General features: G+C 51.8%; 2 protein-coding genes across 3 annotated transcripts in view; one reads left to right on the forward strand and one right to left on the reverse strand.

Annotated features, from left to right (window-relative positions):
• Window positions 1-772: 772 nt before the first annotated feature.
• Window positions 773-6562, reverse strand: LOC143269430 (uncharacterized). The gene is made up of 4 exons (XM_076554668.1): window positions 6468-6562; window positions 5695-6406; window positions 1967-5119; window positions 773-1140 (listed from the first exon to the last, which is right to left on the reverse strand). Exons 1-3 carry the CDS (start codon window positions 6560-6562, stop codon window positions 4913-4915), a joined length of 1014 nt encoding a protein of 337 aa, XP_076410783.1. The 3' UTR covers window positions 773-1140; window positions 1967-4912.
• Nuak1 (NUAK family kinase 1) overlaps window positions 6177-15991 on the forward strand; it is a 71462-nt gene continuing 61647 nt past the window's right edge. The window contains exon 1 of one of the 2 annotated variants that reach the window (XM_016005488.3): window positions 6177-6803. Coding sequence is in view for 1 of the 2 variants with exons in the window: in XM_006986949.4 (XP_006987011.1) it covers window positions 6561-6803 (243 nt within the window). In the remaining variant the exon portion in view is untranslated. The remainder of the gene's footprint in view (window positions 6804-15991) is intronic. The other variant, XM_006986949.4, reaches the window with a different exon arrangement.

The following is a 15991-nucleotide window of genomic DNA, read 5'->3' on the forward strand; positions in this document are numbered from 1 at the left end:
TCTTACCGCCTTCTCCGGGGTCTCACTGTTCTTACCGCCTTCTCCTGGGTCTCACTGTTCTTACCGCCTTCTCCTGGGTCTCACTGTTCTTACCGCCTTCTCCGGGGTCTCACTGTTCTTACCGCCTTCTCCGGGGTCTCACTGTTCTTACCGCCTTCTCCTGGGTCTCACTGTTCCTACTGCCTTCTCCGGGGTCTCACTGTTCTTACCGCCTTCTCCTGGGTCTCACTGTTCTTACCGCCTTCTCCTGGGTCTCACTGTTCTTTCTGCCTTCTCCGGGGTCTCACTGTTCTTACCGCCTTCTCCTGGGTCTCACTGTTCTTACCGCCTTCTCCTGGGTCTCACTGTTCTTACCGCCTTCTCCTGGGTCTCACTGTTCTTACCGCCTTCTCCTGGGTCTCACTGTTCTTACCGCCTTCTCCTGGGTCTTACTGTTCTTACCGCCTTCTCCGGGGTCTCCCTGTTCTTACCGCCTTCTCCTGGGTCTCACTGTTCTTACCGCCTTCTCCGGGGTCTCACTGTTCTTACCGCCTTCTCCTGGGTCTCACTGTTCTTACCGCCTTCTCCTGGGTCTCACTGTTCTTTCCGCCTTCTCCTGGGTCTCACTGTTCTTTCTGCCTTCTCCTGGGTCTCACTGTTCTTACCGCCTTCTCCTGGGTCTCACTGTTCTTACCGCCTTCTCCGGGGTCTCACTGTTCTTACCGCCTTCTCCTGGGTCTCACTGTTCTTTCCGCCTTCTCCGGGGTCTCACTATTCTTAACGCCTTCTCCTGGGTCTCACTGTTCTTACCGCCTTCTCCTGGGTCTCACTGTTCTTACCGCCTTCTCCTGGGTCTCACTGTTCTTACCGCCTTCTCCTGGGTCTCACTGTTCTTACCGCCTTCTCCGGGGTCTCACTGTTCTTTCTGCCTTCTCCGGGGTCTCACTGTTCTTTCTGCCTTCTCCTGGGTCTCACTGTTCTTACCGCCTTCTCCGGGGTCTCACTGTTCTTACCGCCTTCTCCTGGGTCTCACTGTTCTTACCGCCTTCTCCTGGGTCTCACTGTTCTTACCGCCTTCTCCTGGGTCTCACTGTTCTTTCTGCCTTCTCCGGGGTCTCACTGTTCTTTCTGCCTTCTGTGTTCTGCACGGACTCACGGTTCCTGTAATATTGTAACAAATCCATGTGATTGTGAACTTAAAAGTTTATGTAGGCTCACGATTCTGGAGGTTTCATTCCCATGATTGATCGACTCTAACTGCTTTGGGCCTGTGTCAAGGTAACAGGCCCTCCGTGGGGGAATGCAGTGGAACAGGGCACTGCTCACTCCATGACTAATAGAGGCGGGCAGAGGGAGCGAGAAGCCCCCACTTCTGTTCATGGGCACCCCCAGTGTGGGAAAACCTGCTACTAGGCCCACATCTTAAAGAGGACTAGCCAGTAGTCCCACACTGGGGAGTAAGCTTTTCTACACCCATCTTTAGGAGACACTTGCCAAACTATAAGAATCTTCAACCAAAACTTTTAAAATGCCTCTAAAGATGAGAAAACAGACATGAAGAGAAGGCAGCCCAGGACCACACAGCCAGGAGGACTTGAACTTGGCAGCCTTTGATTCTTAAACCTGTGCCCCCCCCCAGTTGCCATGGTTACAGGCCACTTAGCAGGTGGGAAGAAACTGAGCCTTTGCTATCAATTCCTGATTTTTGCTGGTATCTATCCCATATTCAGATAGCATGAGTTCTCCCAGGCTTAGTGGCTGGAGGTCAGCTGGATGCTGTAACTGTTTACTCCTCACTACTCCAGGCTGGTAGCTGGAAGAAGAGAGGCCATGCCTGACAGAAACTCACTGCAGCCCCAGGCACATGTAGGAAGGAGGCATTACCGAAGGGATTGTCTTTTGTACCATTTAATAAAACTGTTGAATACTTCTCTAATTAGATCTCTCATACAAGTAATACTAAATAAATAAATAAATAAAACCTCACCGCCTCTAATCAGAAGCAACTTAAAGGAGACTCTGACTTCTTCTGGTTCACAGTTTGAAAGTCTCCAGTCCGTGGTGGTGGGGAAGTCACGGCAGAGTTCATGGCAGTGGGAGTCTGGCTGGGATTACTCACAGCTCTGGGGATCTGGAAGCAGACATCACCTGGGATAGGACTATAATAAATCATCAGATCCTCCCTGCTGTGATCCACTTCCCACAGCTGTGCCCAACTCTAAGACTCTACAACCTCCCAAAACAGCACTACCCAATGAAAACAAGTGTTCTACAACCTCCAAAACAGCACTACCCAATGAGAAACAAGTGTTCTACAACCTCCCAAAACAGCACTACCCAATGAGAAACAAGTGTTCTACAACCTCCAAAACAGCACTACCCAATGAGAAACAAGTGTTCTACAACCTCCAAAACAGCACTACCCAATGAAAACAAGTGTTCTACAACCTCCAAAACAGCACTACCCAATGAAAACAAGTGTTCTACAACCTCCAAAACAGCACTACCCAATGAGAAACAAGTGTCCAAACACGGAAGTCCATAGGTGACAGTTCAGTTTATTCAAACCATTATATGTATATCACATGGATATGGTTTGAATGGGACACACACACACACACACACACACACACACACACACACACACCCCAGGCAGAAAGGCCTAGGAAGGAGGAGTATGAATTTCTGGTTGACAGATTTCTTCTGCCATAGTGAAGAATAAGCATGTTCTCAAGTGGCTATTTTCAAGTCAGCTGTCCATCAGCTCACAGATCCAAGTTAGAAATGTCATAACCTTAGGTAATGTGTCAAACCTCATCTATCAGTATAGACCAATAATAGCAACTCATGCGAGTTGTACCACAGGCAGCTTGGAGCCTTAGATGAGTGGATTCAAATCCTGACTTACACTGTTACAGTTTGATAGCACACAATGTAGTCAACCTTTGTTGATATTTCTCTCAACAGTGACATGGGGATCCTAATACCACACACACACACACACACACACACACACACACACACACACACACGGCATAAACAATAGTCGGTATTATTGTGTTTTCTGAACAAAGCTTTCTCAAGAAAGCAAACATACACACTTTAAGTTGCTTTGAAAACAGCAAGTGTAATAAGGGTCCCGTGATGAACTCTAGGCTACTCTAAGTTGTGAGTACAGATGTTACAACATCTGTCTAGTATCCAGCACAGAACCAGAAGCTGACAAGCAGTATGATCAAACTGCTGATATTCCTCAGAACTCTGGCGGGAACTTGAAAGAAATACGAGCGTGGCAGTAATAGCCATCATCTACTGAGCATGTATCCTATCCTTTAAGACCCACACCAACTGTGTGGGACATAGTTACAACTGGCAGTGACACAGGAAATAATGGTTCAAGACAGTCACCGTGAATGTCGGGACAGGATTTGAATCTGGTTAGTGTGACTCTAGAACTCAAACTCTGAACCAAGGAGCCTGGGCCGGTTAGAGGAGATGTCCTGTGTAAAATAAACCACACATGGGCTGGCCATGGCTCAGCAGATAAAGGCACTTGCCATCAAGTCTGATGATCAGAGTTTGGTCCCTGGGTGCCATGGTGGAAGGAAAGAGCTGACTTCTGAAAGCTGTCCTCTTTTCTCCACATATGTATATGCACATGCATATATACATATACAAGACAGGTACATGTAATAAAAAAACCCACACTGATCAATGCTACAGGAATCCAGGCTTGGCAGGAGCTGCCAGTGCTTGGACATGACTGTGTGCCACACACTGTGGTTGGGTTTACCTCCTTCCGACTTATAGGAGGTAGCCTGGCTCCTGTAGGCCAGGGGCAGGGAGGGCTGCTGTTACTCAGTACAAGCTGAGTAATGTTAGGCAAAGTTTTAAACCTTTCTGATATGATTGCCCCAAGGAAAACAGATTACAGCAGCTACCTTCCACAGCATGGGTAGTTGTGAAACGGTTCCCAGCATGTGGCAGGTTCTGGCCATTCAGCAGGTGGGACGAAGCCCTTACACTTGAGAGATGCTCTCAGAACAGGCTCTGCTACTGTAACAACACACACCATCTCACGCTGACCACAGCAGAGGCTTTGCTCACACTGCCTTGCCACACCATCTCACGCTGACCACAGCAGAGGCTTTGCTCACACTGCCTTGCCACACCATCTCACGGCTGAACCCAGCAGAGGCTTTGCTCACACTGCCTTGCCAGCTCAGGCGTCCTGGGGACTCTTCTGTTTGCTGTCCAGGGTCTCAGCTCACCCCTTCTCTGCACTGCTTGTCAAGGTGAGGAGAGCACAAGGCAGTTTGCTCCCTAGCTGTCAAAGCTTCCAGGTAGAGGATCATTTTTGCATGAATTCTATCAACCTATGCAAGCTATATGGCCACATGGTACCTTGAGAGAGTCGGGTAAGAGTTTCCTACCACACCCTGGGGGGGACAGAAGAGACCAGAACACTTGTCAGTTTAATTACCAATACAGACACAGTCTGTTTACCTGAAAACCCAACCAAACCAAAACTAAAATCAACCAGACCCAGTGACACATATTTTAACAAGAGCAAACTGAAAAAGGTTCACAAGGTTAAGTCATTTGACCAAAGTCACCCAGCCAATTCAACGGGGACCCAGGACTCTACCTGCACGCCACTAACTGTGTCACATTCTACCTGCACGTCTACGGACTGTTTGAAAAAGCAGCATACAGCTTCAGGACGAAGGCAGGGGGATTCTGTAAGGGCTGGTGGGATGAATAGATCAGAATAAACATGGCCTTTGCCGTTTGTTGAGTGCTTTAAAGGGAGGCAGCGGCTGGCAGAGGGGTTTCAGGCGTCAGTGAAATAAGTCAATGAAGTTTGGAGATAAGATTATCAAGTGCAGAGCGGAGCGGGGGCGGAGGGGGGCGATCTGAGTCCTGAGGTGTTTCAGGCCATGACTCTGGCAGCAGGAGGGGTTCTCGCGCAGGCAGTCTGTTGCCGGAGTCCAGTGTGAGGTGATAAGTGGACAGGAGTGAAGACAGAAGGAATGCGGAGGGCGGGAGGAACCCCAGAGTGCAGAGGAAGCGCCAGAGCAGTCAGGCAACTTGCGGGACACACCAGCCGCTCTTCCCTGTTCGCTCTTCTGACCCTAGTCTGGAACATTGCAATTTACATGCAATTACTTAAAAAACTTTCCTAAGGCCTGTCTTATTTTCCCTCCCTCAGCCTAGAGGCAGCTGGAGGCCTTCCTGCTTGACCCTCACCTGGTGGGGTGAGGTCCGGCCCTTTTAAGTCAACGGAAAATTCCCATCACCTGCGGGGGTCAAGAAGCCTGCAAATGGCCTCTGGCTTGGGCAAGGAATTGCTCAGCAGGCCCAGGCCCTAGTCCACCCAGAGCCATGGTTTGTCCATCTCGGCAAGGGGCCTTCCCACTGGTGCTAGGCAGCTCAGGGAACCCAGCTCCATCCAGGCCCCTCTCCTCCCCTCTTTGGAGGTTGTCCGGGACCTCACGGGGAGACCGGCGCCCGGGAGAAGGCCCGGGTTCCTCCTTCGAGCCTCCCTTCGGTCCTGACTCCGCCTTTCTCCCCGAGAAAGCCCGGTGCGGGGTCCCGAAGCATCCTTCCCGGGGACTTTCCGGGTTCTGCGGTTGCCCAAGGAGGGCGCTGCCCTGGCCGGGCCGGAGTTGGGTGCCTGCAGGGCCTCGGCAGCGGGAGGGGACCGTGACTCACCGCCGGTAACCCAACACCGCCGGGCCTCCTTTCCCCGGCCTCCCCCAGCTCTCGCGGGCCTGGTGGCCGCCGCGACACCATAACAAACATGAAGGATGGCCCGGGGAGGATGCAGCCCAGGGCCACCACGCGCACGCCCGGGCCACCCGGGCTCCGTGCGTAGTCGCCTCTGCGGCCTCCGGGCCCCGCGAGCTTTATCCGGGGCCGATGGGCCCAAGCCAGCGGCAGATCGCCCGCAGTGGCTGCGGAGGGTGAGTGCGGGACGCCCGGGGAGGGGACGAGCGCACTGAGGACCCCTCCCCACCCCACCCGGGACCGTCCGTCCCCGCCCGGCGAGGACAAAGCGCCCCTGGCCGCCGCCCGGGCCTGCGCCGCGCCGCACAAAGGGTGAAACGACGACACGCACCCCGCCCCCTCCCTGCGCGGTGGCCCGACGCGGAGGTGGGGACACCCGGGCGCCCGCCCCGCGCTCCCCTCCCGCCCCGCCCCGTCTGCGCGTCCTCCTGGCGCGGGGGCGGGGGGCGCGGCGCCCCACATAACACTCCCCTCCCGGCGCGCGGAGCCACCCTCTCCCCTCCTCTCGCGAACACCACCGCCTCCCCTGACACCGCCGCCACCTCGCCGGACGCTCGGCAGATTGCGGCGGCCGGCCGGGGGGGCGGTGCGCCGAGCGTGCGCGCCCGGGGCGCCAGATGTGCAGTCTCCGCCGCCGCTAGTGACCCAGCGGCAGCCCGAGCCAGGTCCGGTTGTCTCAGCAATGCTGCGGGGGCGACCTTGAACGCACCCTGGTTTCCCTCAGCGGGGACCACTCTGAGCCCCTGTGCCGGGTCCTGCCCTCTCCAGCCCGGCTCGCCCCGCGCTCGGACATGGAAGGGGCCGCAGTGCCTGCGGCAGGGGATGGCCCTGATGTGGAGCCGGGGCCGCAGGGCTCTCCGCGGGAGGCGGCGGCCGGGGCGACTGCAGCCCCAGCGGAGCCCAAGAAGCCGCACGGGGTGAAGCGACATCACCACAAGCACAACTTGAAGCATCGCTATGAGCTGCAGGAGACCCTGGGCAAAGGTACCTACGGCAAAGTCAAGAGAGCCACCGAGAGGTTTTCAGGTCGAGTGGTGAGTAGGGGAACCCCCTGGGTGGTACCTGCTAGCTCCGCGGCGGAACGAGTGGGGTCTGGGCACACCACACAACCCGGGCTTTCTCCACCAACAGAGGTCTCAGCAGTCAGCAGCCCCCCAGTCAGACTCCTCACTTTCCTTTCGGCTCCTATGACTCAGGTGTATATCTCTGGAAACACTTGTTACATCCTGTCTGCACATATTTTGGGGCTCCCCCTTTTAATCTCAGCTGGCAAAGTAGTTGTTTAGGATTCGCAAACATTTTGCAGCTTTGGGAACATGGGGTCTCCCCCGCAGTCACACCTTCAGACCTTGCCCAAGAGTTCCTTATTTGTACATCTCCAAAAAGACCCTCATCCTTAGTCACGAGGCTGGACTCTCAGGTCTTGTGTCCCATAGCTGCTCCCGACCCTCTCACTTTTTCCCATCTACCCACAGTCCCCCTTCTCTGCTTCTTACACTGAGCTTGACCCCCCTGCTGCTGCTGCTGCTGCTGCTGCTGCTGCTGCTGCTGCTGCAGCAGCACAGGACAACAGACTTCTGCCTGGAAAAACCAAAAGCTGCCACTGACAGTTTGCATTCCGGCCTCTGGCAGGACCGACATGGCCAGGGCATGGGTGGCCATTCAGACACAGCTCTGACTGGCTGCAGGCTCGCTTGCCTTCCAGGTCCCGTTCAAGGGGTCTGGCCAGCTGCCCCTCTGGTCCCAGCTTTGGTTTGTTGTCATTCAGAACAGGCCCTTGGAATCCACACTGCTTGTGGCTAGAGTGGGGTTCAGAGGGACTGACGGAAAGGCTTTGTGTGGGGTGTGGCAGAAATGAACGTGGCTCTTTAATTTTAAAGTGTATCAGATGTGTTTCCATCGATGCAGGGCCCGAGTCAGAAACTAACTAGGAGACTGCTTGTGTGCACGGATGCAGGGCCAGAGTAAGAAACTAACTAGGAGACTGCTTGTGTGCACGTCGGGCTTATTTAGGGCCCCACTGTTGCTTATGAACCTAACCAGTGGCTGCAGGGGAGGCAAGTGAGCTGTCAGATAGCATTTGGGTGTTGTTTTATAGTTGTACAGAGATAGATCTGTGGAAAATGATGGCAGTCAGCAGGGTTTACCCTTTTAATTTTCAAATATGTGGCCAGCTAGGTACCCCTCCCCCCAGGTTGACACAACATTATCACTTAAAAAGTCTGTTATCAATGAATTGGGGATCGGGAATTGTGTTCTCAATAAACTGCACTGCCGTACATGAATTCTGCGGCAAGTTGCAAAGCCATTGCGCAGGTGTCCTTTGCTTTACAGGCTGCAATGGTTGCAGAGATGTTCTCTGATGAAGGAAGAGCCTGAGAGGCACGCTTCATTCATGCATTTCTTCTGAGTTGAGATTCCCCAGGCTGGGTGTTGAATAAGCAGAAAACGAAGGGTAGCTCCTTGCCCTTGTTGTCTTTAAAGCTGCTGGAGAGTCGTGCTGAGGAGTTGGAAAGCTGGATAATGAAAACCAGACGTAGTTTGGGGCGCAGGTTGAAGATGTGCGGATGTGAGGGCTTGAGTGGCGAGGCTGCGTCCCTCTGGGCACCCAAGTGCTCAGGAGTCAGCCCAGCGGCACTGAGTCTTTGTGGCATGCGCTTGCCTGCCCAGCTCCATTGTGGCTTTCAGTCAGGCGTTCTTCTCGCTGTCTGAGCCCCAGGCTGGGTTAGACGTGCGTTGGTAGGCAGGCGCCTGCCTTCCTCTTTCGGTGGGTGTCTGGCTCTTGATTTGCACAAAACTGAACATTCTGCCAGGGTTTGGCCTCGTGGCCACTAGGGGGCGCCCGGAGAACGGTGGAGCCTCGTTCTCCTCTGCGAGACCAGCCGGCTGTTATTGTCTAGTTCACCTCCCATTGTCCTATTAATTGCAGCGAAATCTCTTGTTTCATTAAAAAAATTATGTAAAGATTTTGAAGCTGGCAGTAGATACAGGCCCAGGAACTGACAGTTCCCAGACTGCTTCACTTCTCATGGGCTGTTTTCTCCTTGATGGCTAAGTGCAGTGCTAGCAAGACCCTCTGGTGAACAGCTTGCCCTGAACAGATAGGAAACTGACAGTTTGGAGGAGAGAAGTCCTCCTGGGTCCAGCGTCCTCCCCCGCTGAGTGCGCTGTTCACAGATGGCAGGAGAGCTCAAGTGAGAAACTGGAACTGTCAGGTGGAAATTCCCCATGTCTGGCTGCATAGAAAATAAGAGAAGCAACAACAACAAAAATATTGGTCAGCATTGTGCTTGCCCATTCAGTGCCTGGTGACTCCATGTCAAGAGCAGCAAAAAATTTCATGAGATTAGTGTGACACGCGCAACTCGCCTCCAAGCTCCCGATGAGGAGGAAGCTCAGGAGCAGGTTTAATTCTGCTGGCTACGGTGGATGCTTTTGATCCAGTCCCTTGGAGGGCACCTCTCAGCGGGAGCAGTGATGTTCGCCTGTTCTATTGATGTAAATCAGGTGCTGGTATTAATGCGAGTCAACCAGTCAGAAATGCTTGGGGAGTAAGCATTCCTGCCCAACGTAGGGGTCCTGTTCACAGAGGAGAGTCATTTCTTGTAGCTTAGAACTTCTTACCTGGAAGGGCCTTCTGGGTGAGACACAATTCGGCACAGCATTGTGACAGACTGAGGAGCTTGCAGCCAGCTGGCTCAGCCCTCTGCATGGTCCAGCTCTTTCCTTGTCATCCCCAAATGTGGTCTCACAGCCACAGCTTAAGCATGTCTATAAGGCAGGAACTCACAGTGGCTTGAGATGACCAGCCTAACGCTGGGTCAGCCTTACATAAAGGCTCTGGCCGCCACTCAGACTCTTGACCGATCCCTTCCTGGCACTGGAGCTTTCAGGAAGCTATTTAACTGTGAAATCCAGTTTCCTCAGCTGGGAAGTTGGATGCCGACAGGACCAACTTCTTAGACTTTTGAGAGTTGCAGAAGATAAACTGGGTAGTCTCAAAGGGGAAAAATGAAACATTCTAGTGTCCCTTCCTGGTGGGTTTTATGTCTTATTCTCATTTATGATTGCCTCTATATTTTAAGGCCATCAGAGAGAGAGAGAGAGAGAGAGAGAGAGAGAGAGAGGTTGCAATGCCCAATTAGCCTTGGATCTTGCGGGGGGGGGGGGGGGGGGGGGCGCGGCAAGGGAGCTACTCACTTTGCCAGGGTAATTAGATTAATTAGGGAGGTGCAGGCATATGAAGGCAAGACAGTCGACCAGATTCAGATAGGATCTGAATGTGTTTCTACAGTGTTGAGTTTGGGCCCCATTTATTACACAACCTTTGTTTGGATGAACTTCTGGGTCATCCTACGGCATGCACTTTTTGGGAGCCAATTCCTTGGACCTTCAGGGCACACAAAGCATTGCTAAAACGAACACTGCACAACACAACAGAACAAAAATAGAACCCAAACACACAGTTTCTGGGGCCATTTGACCAAAGTGAATCTTATAAGCATAAGCTCTTGCCAAAAGCATTTCCTGCAGCCCAGTGATGGCAAACTGTAGATTGGAGAGCTGAGCGAACAAGCTGGCCTGCCAGACTTGGTGATGCATGGGCGTCACGTGCACAGTGGCTGAGGTGCTGTGTTAGACGTAAGGCTCAAGTCCAGTTTCCAGAGAACCAGAGCTCTCGGCCGATGTCAGCCCAACCTCTCACAGAGATGTTAGGTGACTAGCTTGGGTGAAGAAACCTGATTCTTGATCAGAGATGTCTGTCTGTCCTTTGTTTAACGACGTGGTCCTCATTCTTTCAGAGCTCATCTCTAGCAGCAGATGTGAGATGCATCTGCAGATATTGAATGAGTTCTGTTAGATGGTGTGACTGAGATTTCATACTGTCTGCTGCGCACACTCACCATGTTAAATGTGGAGCCAGGCTTGAATAAGCCCAAGGAGCCTACAGGGAGGGAACAGTTCCCAGGCTGCTATCACACTTTATGGAGGTGTCATCATTTCAGGGGGTGACCAGCACTAGCTCGATGGAGCTTAGTTCATTAATACGAGTTTGATTCTGAGCAGAAACACCTGTTCCTGCTGTTGCAAGCAGAAAATTGTGTGTGTATGAGAAAGAGAGAGAGAGAGAGAGAGAGAGAGAGAGAGAGAGAGAAGGAGAGAGAGAGAGAGAGAGAGAGAGAGAGAGAGAGAGAGAGAGAGAGAGAGAATGTAAGAGTGTGAGTTTGTGCCGGGCGGTGGTGGTGCACGCCTTTAATCCCAGCACTTGGGAGGCAGAGGCAGGCGGATCTCTGTGAGTTCAAGGCCAGCCTGGGCTTCAGAGTGATTCCAGGAAAGGCGCAAAACTACAGAGAAACCCTGTCTCGAAAAACCAAAAAACCAAAAAAAAAAAAAAAAAAAAAAAGAGTGTGAGTTTGTTTGAGAATGTGAGTGTGTAGGTGTGTGAGACACACCTGTTCCTGCTGTTACAACCAGAAGAATGTGTGTGAGAATATTTAAGAGTGTGTATGAGAGAGAAAATATGTAAGTGTGTGTATGAGAGAGAGAAACTATTTAAGAGTGTGTGTGAGTGAGAGAATATGTGTGTGTGTGTGAGAGAGAGAGAATATGTAAGTGTGTGTGTGAGAGAGAGACTATGTAAGAGTGTGTGATAGAGAATATATGTGGTGTGTGCGTGTGCGTGTGCGTGTGCGTGTGCGTGTGTGTGTGTGTGTGTGTGTGTGTGTGTGAGAGAGAGAGAGAGAGAGAGAGAGAGAGGGAGAGAGAGAAGGAGAGAGAGGGAGAGAATATATAAGAGTGTGTGTATATGTATGTGTGTGTCAGTATGTCCCTGTGTATATGTGGTCTACATGTTCATGTGGGTGAACATGTGGAGACCAAAGGAAAACCTTGGGTGTCATCCTTCGGTGCTGTCCCTTTCTGCTTTGAGAATGTCTCTCATTGGTATGGCCGTGGACTGGCTGGCCAGCAAGCCCCAGGGACTCGCCTGTCCCCACCTCCCCTGTGCTGGGATTTCCAGTATGACCATAACCAGCATTTTTATGTGGGTTAAACTCAGGTCCTCTTGCTTGCACAAGTAATACACCAACTGAGCCGTCTCCCAGTCACCCCAGCTGATGTTTTGAGATGAGATGTGTCATGCTGAGCCTAGAACTTTGCACACATGTCCCTCATTAAACCCTCTCTGAGGTGTTAAACTCTAGTTGGACCCATTTTACAGATGGAGAAAATAACACGTTGGTGTGTAATGAGTTGAGGGTCACAACTGGACAGTGTCTCATAGGTCTGTCTGTTTGGAAATGCATTGCTGTTAGAGGAATCAAGAGCCTTCCTTACGTCACGCAGCGGTGACTCTGGACCACTTTGCCAGTGGTGCCAGGTCAGCTGCGGCAGCTTCTTTTTTGAGATGGGCTCTTGCTGTAGTTTAGGAAGTGAATAGAGAGGCAGGGTCATGGCAACCAAAGCTTCCAGGATGGCACGGGGGCGATTCACAGAGCAGAGGACTGTCACAGAGGGGTGGAGGTTAGGGGTTGCTGTCCATGACCTCAGAAAGCATTGGAATTTGTTGACAACGGAAGGCCTGGCTGGTAACGAGTGAACAGAAGCAGACAGTCTGCCAACACCCCTGCGCTGTTCTAGTCTACCAGCCAAGGAGAGGGGAGGCCAAGTATCGCTGAAGCTGTCCCTGGGACCTGGGGACATCACAGGGACGGGTGATGTCAGATTTATGCTGGGGTGTAGTGGGATGCAAGACTGATCAGGTAGAGGGGGGCTGGGATAGTTGATAATAGTAGCAGTTAATACTTCTCTAGTGTTGGGGGTGTGCCAGGTACATACTAACGGATTGAACTTCCCTAAACATCTTATCGTCCCGTTTTCCAGAAGGAGCTGAGGCCTAGTGAGGTTATCCAGCTTCTACAGGGTCACATTCAGTAGCAAGGCCAGTGTTTGCCCCAGAGACTCTTGGAAGTCAGCAGAGCTGGATGCAGGTCATAGAGGGGCTCTGTGCTTGGAGGTTTGGGGTGCTGGCCTGGAGCAGGGATGGTTTCCTAAGAGTTGAGGTGTGAAAAGATTAAGAGTTGGAAGCATCTTGGGAGAGAGATGGGCCAGGGATACCAAGGTGTTGTTTCTTGGACACAAAGCACATGTTAATGACTCAGACCAACCAAGGGGCTCTTCACTTGGACACACACTGCATTCTTTGTTCCTCAGAGAGCCTGGTCTGAATGCCTGGGGGTGAGGCTGGGGCTGAGGGGCTTCCATGGTGAACAAGTTCGCTTTCTTAGCCTGTAGTGAAAAAAGCACCCACAGTGTGCCAGGATTTCTTGATCTCCTTCCTCTTAGCATGTGGCAGGAGATAAGCAGGTCAGCTGAGGCTCCTTGTCTGTGTTACACCCCGTCTAACCGCCTTGAACCCATCTCACACGGCCGCCCACCAGAGATGTCTCGCTGAGGGCCAAGCATGAAATAGACCCCCAACCAAGATTTGCAGGATGGAGCCGAGATGGATAAATCTAGCTAGGGAATAGCGGAGAGGTGTAGCAACTGAAGCTTATCCTCCATGACCCCGAGGAACATTTACATTAGTTGGCAAGGAAACACAAGACTGTAGATGAATGGATGAGCGGAGCCATGTCTGCAAAGACAGGCAGACCCTTCCCTGCATGAATTCCTTTGCTGTTACATTTGCTCATGCATTCGTCAGGGAGAGCCGTAGATCCAGGGCTTGTCGGGTTCCTGGCTGTGGCTTCCTGTCCTCAGTGGCTCCAGAGTCAGACAGCAGAAATCTCATTCATCTTTCCCACATGAAAGTCTTGGAGCATCTGTAAGTTATGATTTGTGAAGTATCCACTTTAAAGCAGAATACATTTATCACTGTGCGGGTCCAGACGACACTGGCAAGTGTCACTGTGAGAAGATCCCAGGCCCCAGGAGGGGAGGGGCTGGGCCAGATGACCCACCCGTGAGTGGAGTCTGGCGAAACTGATAAAATTCCCTGGAAACAGCCCAGGAGCAGCCAGATGTTGGCTTCATGGCGAGATTCTTCAGTAAGCTTTTAACTGTATGTAAAAACTGAGGCTGGGCAATTTCACTCCTAGGTCTACCCAGGAGAAATATAAACACATGTCCTCATAGAAACGTGTTCACAAAGACTTGGAACAGCTAAGTGGAAGGCGTACAAATGTTCACCTCCCTATGAATGGCTGCATGAAATATGGTGTGTTCACTTTACTTGGAATATTCTTGTGATCCTTTGCATAATTTTATTTATTGAGAACTTGTGGAATGTTATTCAGCAATGAAAAGAAACAAAGGATTCGCTACGTGCTGCAGCACGGAGCCACCTTGAAGACGTGGCGCTAAGTGGAAGAAGCCGGTTGTGAGAGACCACCGCGATTCTGTGTCTGTGAAATGTCCCACGTCAGCCAGACCATAGAGCCCGGAAGGTTGGGAGTTGTCAGTGCTGCTGGCAGAGCTGGCAGTAAGTGGGAAGTGGCTGCTGGCCGGCGTGTTTATTTGGGGGGCCATGGACATATTTTGCAGTTGTGATGATGATTGCACAACTCTGAGAACAGACTAAAACCCCCAACTTGTGTACTTTAAAGTGAGCGGACTGAAGGACATGTGGATCATATTTCAAGAAAACTGTTATTTGAAAAATGTGGGACTTTGGAGCAGGGAGTGGTGGTGACCGGGAAGGCCATGGTCTGTCTGTCAGCCCTCCAAGATGTCAAACCTGCAGTCCCACGAGACTCCCTTTTGTGTAAGAAGTGGAAGGCGGCACCATGCTTGCCTTGGGACACACACCCGCGCGCGCACACGCACGCACGCACGCACGCACGCACAGGAACAGGCACAGGCACACACATCTTGGAGATAGACTCTCTGTATCCATATCTCATCCCAGTCCTGACAGCAAGGTGACCTTGGGTAGGTTACTCTATTTTAGCTTCTGCTTTTCTCTCCCTTATCAGGAGGCTATGATGGATCTTATCTGGTGGCTTGTTGAGAGGATTCAATGAGATGATGTAGCTAAGTCTACTGCCTGGTGTGGTAACCGCCATCCATGTGGCCAGGGTTATTGCTAGTCTAAAAGACGTCTTCTGTTCACTTGTCTGGCCTTGTGCCCACAGGGCATGCACATCCTGCTTGGCAAGCCCAGGTGGTAGCTGTAGCTTTTCTCTGCTCTTCCCAGCTGGCAGGCTGCCCTGCTCTGGCTGACACAGGACTCATGTACCTTTCTTCCTTCCCACTTAGCAGTCACCTGGAGTGTTTCACGTGTGCTGAAAACGGGCCCAACACTGTGGGGACATTTCAGAGGAGACTGTGGTGTCTCATGCTATCGAGATACCTAGAATTTAGAATATAGCAGGTAATTCATCTGAAATAACCAGAGTATAAAATCAAGGGCTTGGTTGTGTAGGAAATGCCAGCAGTGTAGTAGACAGACTGAGGGCCACATCCCACTTGCTTCTCAGTAGCTGCAGGCTCCCGGGAGAGCTGCATGTTTTCGAGGTTAGCAAAAGCATCTCCCAGTACCGTATTACTTAGAATCAACATTAGAAGTGGGATTTGGAAGCTTCGGATGCAGAACCTGCTGCACCTAGGGCCTTAGACACATTAGCTAGTAATTTTACTACTGATAAGGTCTGGATTGATGCTTTCCGTCACAAGTGGGTTGAGCTGGGTATGGTGCTGCACACCTCTGGGTACTGTGGAGAACCTGAGGACCTTGGCTTGGCTTCCTCTGTTAAAATCTTCCTTAGGGTTTACAGGGACTCAGTTCTGTGTTTACCATGGCTGTCAAGATTCCTTCCTTGTTCCTCTGTCCCAGCTCAGCTTTGGTTTCCTCCCAGCATGGAGGTTGGATTTTTGTGTGTACAGCCCCTCATGTCCATCGGCCACTAGGGGAGACCCAGGCTCTGTCTCACTGGTGTTGTGTGCATGGTAGGTACTCTGAATGAATGAATGAATGAATGAATGAATGAATGGGTACTCTGAATGAATGAATGGACAACTGCCACAGGAAGTGTATCAATGTCCTGAGATGGGAAAGTCCCAGAAGGCCAGAGGCAACAGGAAGTTCCCCTGGGGGCTTTGTCGCTGCTTTCCTCACCACCGTGCACAGACTGGACCAGCCTGGACTGCAGCGTGGATCTCCATGATGCTTCTGTGTGGCTGGGGAGAGGAGGAGGCGGAACCATCCACAGCCTGCTTCCTC

This window comes from Peromyscus maniculatus, chromosome 18 (genome assembly GCF_049852395.1).
Source record: "Peromyscus maniculatus bairdii isolate BWxNUB_F1_BW_parent chromosome 18, HU_Pman_BW_mat_3.1, whole genome shotgun sequence".
In the NCBI taxonomy this organism is placed as follows: Eukaryota; Metazoa; Chordata; class Mammalia; order Rodentia; family Cricetidae; genus Peromyscus; species Peromyscus maniculatus.

Excerpts from the sequence above, each read along its gene's own strand:
- LOC143269430 (XM_076554668.1), bottom strand. The coding sequence starts at position 6,562 with ATGTCCGAGCGCGGGGCGAGCCGGGCTGGAGAGGGCAGGACCCGGCAC. Across the intron at positions 6,407-6,467 it reads GAAACCAGGGTGCGTTCAAG|CGGCGGCGGAGACTGCACAT; the intron begins GTCGCCCCCGCA and ends CTGGGTCACTAG. Across the intron at positions 5,120-5,694 it reads GCGGTGTTGGGTTACCGGCG|ACTAGGGTCAGAAGAGCGAA; the intron begins GTGAGTCACGGT and ends GCAATGTTCCAG.